The 5,303-nt window shown below is 36.1% G+C and overlaps 1 protein-coding gene across 1 annotated transcript; it reads left to right on the forward strand.

Moving 5' to 3' along the window:
* Positions 1-5,303, forward strand: LOC103932481 (sodium/calcium exchanger NCL). Its single transcript, XM_009342106.3, has 7 exons — positions 1-409; positions 2,138-2,323; positions 2,908-3,089; positions 3,565-3,710; positions 3,828-4,104; positions 4,193-4,501; positions 4,828-5,303. Exons 1-7 carry the CDS (start codon positions 1-3, stop codon positions 5,074-5,076), a joined length of 1,758 nt encoding a protein of 585 aa, XP_009340381.1. The 3' UTR covers positions 5,077-5,303.

A 5,303-nucleotide genomic window follows, 5' to 3' on the forward strand; every position in this document is an offset into this window, starting at 1 on the left:
ATGTCTAAACCCGCTGACGTGTCATTCTTCCTCCTCCTCCTCCTGGTCCTCTGCGGCCAGGCCCACGGAGGCCGTGTGCTCCTTTCCGACTTCATCCCATCCAAGTCGCCCGATCTTATCTCCGATGGAGTCCACCACCGGTCTCACTCCTTCGCGCCCTACCTCGCTCTCAACAACTCCTTCTCGGCGGCGGACTCCACCTGCGACCAGACCTACGGGTTCTTGCCCTGCACCACCACCGTGATCGGGAACCTATTCCTGATTCTGGTATACGGCTACCTGATGTACTTGGCCGCCACCTACCTCTCCCATGGCAGCGAGCTCCTGCTCGAGATTCTCGGCCCCGGTATCATCGGAGGCTTGTTCCTCCCCATCCTCGGCGCCCTTCCTGACGCCATGCTCATTCTCGGTCAGTCTCTTTATTACTCCTTGTTTGGTTCCCGAGAAAATGAGAGAAAATTAGAGTGTGTTTTAAACTTAAACTCACTCACTCGTATCTTTTCTTTCCCTCCCCCCTCTCACTTCAAATCTATCTCTTCTCTTTTCTTTTCCTTCACTCGTTTCTTACATTCTTTCTTCCTCTTTCCTCATTCTTCCTCTCTTGTGAACCCCTCATTTTATATATGATTTAAAAATTTTGAATCACAAATCAATCATGTTTTTAAGCTTTAAAGAAAATTATTTTCAAAAAATATTTTTAAAAAATATTTTAAGACATGATAAAAATTTTCAAATAGGTAACATTTCTTGTTTTATTTCGGATGAAGTTTTATGCTTTTTAAATTTCGACTTTTTGTGAGTGCCCTTTTTGTTCGTGTTTGCTTTTGAATAATCAACTTTTTTCCGGAAAAAATTTGGAAGATTATACCTTTTCAAAATGTGAATTAGATTAATTAGAATTTTAACTTTTTTCGAATGCATCTTTTCATTTGGATCCAGTAGAAGGTATATATTTTGAGTTCTGACGTAGATTTGATGGAGCTTTAGATTCGTTTAAATGTATATATTTTAAAATGATTGAATGCGATTTTGGTGAAAATATTTTTGAAAATAATCTTTAATAAAAATGTTAGTAAAGTTTGAAAAAATACTTTAAGTGCTTTTTACAAGAAATACCAGTTAGTTATGTGTTTCTTCTAGAAAACATTTTAAATGTTTTTTTAGGATTTACTAACATTAGTCTATAAAACACTTTTAAGTAGTTTTAGAATCCAAAAACATTTTATCTAAAAATACTTTCAATCATTTTAAAAGGCGAACCCATGTAGAATTGACCCCATTGTCTTTGGTTGCTGTGCTTGAATTGAATTGACCCTAATTGTTTACATTTGTGCCTTGTTCTTAGCACCACTGTATCGTATTCAAAAGTATTCATAAATTTTTAAAACATTTTCTGAAACAATTTTCATTAAGGTTCAAAAACTTGTTTAGTACGAGATTTAAATGTTTTTTTAAATTTTAATTATTAAAAAGACAAGAAAAAACACCCTACAACAACTCATTGTTAATATGGAAATTATTACAAAATTCAATTGCTCAGATAGAGAGATCAAAATAGGGGATTGGAGGAGAGGGAGATGAAAGAGAAAGAGCAGAGAGAGATTCGTAGGGGTAGGGGAGGAGAGAGAGAAAGTAATGAGGATAGAGGAAGTGAACTAGCAGAAAAAAAAATAATATCAAGAGTGAGAGGAGAGGAGAGAGAAAGTTGGAGTTTAAAAACTCAAAAAACTCATTTTTAATGTTTTTTTTTAGAAGTAGTCTAATTTTAAGTTAATTTTGAATATTCGGACCCGTTTACGGTTTAGTAATCGTGGTTCAGAAGCAAATTTAAGATGGAAAAACAAATATCTAATACTTCAAAGTTAAATCAAGAAAAGAAAAGAGTCCTGCAATATAAATTGTTCTAAATTAACCCTTTGTATATGTGAAGTTGAAACTTTAATGTTATATGATAGTTTGTTAGCTCAATTTCTTAAGTACTTAAATCTGCACATCAGTGATTGCTACATATGTTCGGTTTTCGGGGATCTGTGCAGTGTTCTACATTAAGGATGCTCTATGTTTACTCCTCCAATTTGGATGATCTACTTAATAATTAACTTTTAATTGCTTCTGATACGTAACGTATTATTTTCAGTATCCGGACTTTCTGGAACTACGGAAACTGCTCAAAGTCAGGTCTCTGTTGGAATGGGCTTGCTAGCTGGTTCTACTGTAATGCTTATTTCAGTAATATGGGGTTCCTGTGTTTTCGTCGGCAAGTGTGACATTGAGGAATCGGTTGCCATAGATAACAGAGATACAAAAGGGTTTAGCATTACTGGTATGTCTATATTCTCTTTGCATGTTTTATTAAGAAATGTAAATTGCTAATTTTCCATGCATTGTTTCCACCTTTCAAATATTTTCTGTTTATTTGCGGTCAGAAAATATTAGCACCTATGGTAAATGGGAAATACATAATGACGATTGATGAAGAATGGGTTAAGATCCTCGTGATGTTAATGCAGGTAGCTATCGGTTTACCAGTTACATTTAGTAAGTGATCAAATTCTAAACTAAGACTGAAAAATGAAATCTTGAGAAAATTTGTATGCCAGAAGACGTGTAATGGGAAGAATGCTTTATTGAACGAGTTGTGTATTTGTTTCCTAGTCTTCCATTCAATGTCTGAAGTTCTGAACAAGAGAGAACAAGTTGTGAATGATTCAAACAATAAAACTGGACTACTTGATCTTCTTGTTCATCTCACAAAACCCAGGTGTATATGGGTGTCACTATACCGAGAATGTGCATTGTTGACTGAATCTTTAAATGATTGTGTTTCTCACTCCAGGAATCAAGAATTTCGAAATGTCTGATTTATTAAGTAGATGTGAACTGAACCAGAACTGTTGGAAATTGCAGGTTCTGGTGTCAGTACTGATATCTGGACAACCTATGCTGCAATGATTATGATTGTATCCGTCATCCCATTTCTTATTGTGCAATTACCGCAGCTCCTTGATTCCACTTCTGCTAGACGCCTTGCAGTTCTGATTTCACTCATTGTCTCTGTCGCGCTTTTGCTTTCCTATTGCCTTTATCAGGTAATTGTAGTTGTCATGCAGCAAGTCAGCAATTACATAATCTGTGTAGTGTAACAAATCTTTTCTTCGTTTTTCTGTTTGCTAAACTTAGTCTTATTTGTAATTTACGTCTAACAAATCTGTCCATTTTCTTTCATGTGTATTTTCATGCAAAGATTTATGCTTTAGTAATCCAACATTGTCAACTTTTAAGAAGAAATAGGAAAAACAGTTGAAGATGACATAACAATTGGTTACTTATTTTGGGAAAGAAGGGTGTTTTGGTTGTTTCATTATTAAAAGGTCCGAGTACTTTTAAGGGCATTAATATTCTGTATGTTCTTTCATACCAAAAGTTTGGATACCCTTTGCGATTCTGTCATGCTAGTTCTGTAGCTAACCATAATCTGTTTAAATTTTCTTTTTCCTGGTATTACGATTTGGATCTTCACACTTATTTTCACTGCTATCGACTTATATTTAATTGTGGGTGCAGGTGTTTCAGCCTTGGATCCAGAGGAGGAAAATTGCTTATGCAAAGCACAAGCATGTTATATCAGGAGTCTTACAACATCTGAAGAAGCATGCATTGGGAAAGCTTCTTAATGATGAGGGTGAACCTGATGAAGAAACTATCAAAACGTTAGTATTTTATTTTAGTATTATTGATGGAGTAGTTAGTCATGTCTGTTCTTTGCGACTCTTGTAATTTGTTCTTAGAGATTATTCTAACGAGTTTTCTGATTGTACGTGTGTCAGGTTGTTTGATACAATTGATGCGGATAAGAATGAGTTTCTTTCAGCTTCCGAATTAAAAGCACTAATTGTAGGAATCCGGTTTGATGAAATACAGTTTGATAACAATGATGCTGTAGCTAAACTGATGAGTGATTTTGACACTTCTCATGATTCCCAAATCAGTTTTACTGAGTTCTATGCTGGTATCTCAAAATGGCTCAATGAGGCAAAGCGTCATGGAGATACCAGTACTGACTCTGGTAATCATACAATGAAGTTTTTAACAGACTTTCACAAGGTAATGTTTGTTTATTTAGATAGATTTAAGGTTTGCTTATTTGATATGACTTTTCTATGCTAATCTTTTAATGCTTTGTCGAGTACAGCAAACAAAAGAAGAGCACGCTCTTTTGGGGGCGAATGGCCAAAGTGATGAGGTTGTCGAGGGTGTTGAGAGTGTTAAGTGGACCTCCATCAAAGCAGGATTAATGTTGTTGGTAGGAACTCTGATTGCAGCTGCATTTGCAGATCCCTTGGTAGATGCTGTTGATGATTTCTCCGATGCCACAAGCATTCCAACTTTCTTCATCTCATTCATTGCACTACCTCTGGCTACTAATTCTAGTGAGGCTGTATCTGCTATTATCTTTGCCAGCCGCAAAAAGATGAGGACTGCCTCGTTAACATTTTCTGAGGTTTGTATTTCATATTTCCCGTTCATGTTTTGTCAATCTGCAAGCCTGATAATCCTTTACACCTTCAACAGTTGTATAATTTATCAGCGGGAGCTTTTAAAATATGTCATAAACTTTCAAGTTTTAGGCTTTCCCATTGACATATTGCACTCACATGCCAAAATCTTTTCTACAGTGTCCATCTGAAATCCTATTGATATACTAGTAACCAGTATCTCAACAATAATTAGCGTAATTGCGACTTATAGTTAGCCAATAATCTTCTTCTGTTGGTTTAACTATGTCGATTGTTGAAATATGACCTCTTCATCCGTTTCTTGTTGCAGTTGTACGGTGCAGTAACCATGAATAACCTGCTCTGCCTAGCAGTATTTTTGGCTCTGGTTTACATTAGAGGATTAACGTGGGATTTCTCAGCCGAAGTCCTGGTGATTCTCATCGTTTGCATTGTAATGGGTCTTCTAGGCAGTTTCCGCACTGTCTTCCCTCTTTGGACGTCTTCAATTGCTTTCCTACTTTACCCATTCTCCCTGGCACTGGTTTACGTCCTTGACTATGTTGTTGGCTGGTCATAGACGCATGAGGTCATACGAATTCATTTGAGTACTCTTACTCGTGTATGAATTGAAATGTTTTCCCGTTTTCAATTTTCTTATGGTTTGTATGATTTCTGATAATGTTCTAGTGAGTACGCCTGTTACTTTTTCATTAGAAACTTGGGATTTGTTCAGGCACTTGTATTTTGAGCCAATTTTCTGTGTGTAAGCAAAACCCTAATATATTATTGCAGTTTTAGCATCTA

The sequence above is a fragment of a genome, unplaced genomic scaffold, assembly GCF_019419815.1.
Source record: "Pyrus x bretschneideri cultivar Hongxiangsu unplaced genomic scaffold, Pyrus_bretschneideri_v1 Contig25, whole genome shotgun sequence".
NCBI classification, from domain to species: domain Eukaryota; kingdom Viridiplantae; phylum Streptophyta; class Magnoliopsida; order Rosales; family Rosaceae; genus Pyrus; species Pyrus x bretschneideri.

Coding starts and splice junctions, on each gene's coding strand:
- LOC103932481 (XM_009342106.3), top strand. CDS start 1: ATGTCTAAACCCGCTGACGTGTCATTCTTCCTCCTCCTCCTCCTGGTC. Junction 3,711..3,827: donor GATGAAGAAACTATCAAAAC/GTTAGTATTTTA, acceptor TACGTGTGTCAG/GTTGTTTGATACAATTGATG. Junction 4,105..4,192: donor TTTTAACAGACTTTCACAAG/GTAATGTTTGTT, acceptor TGTCGAGTACAG/CAAACAAAAGAAGAGCACGC.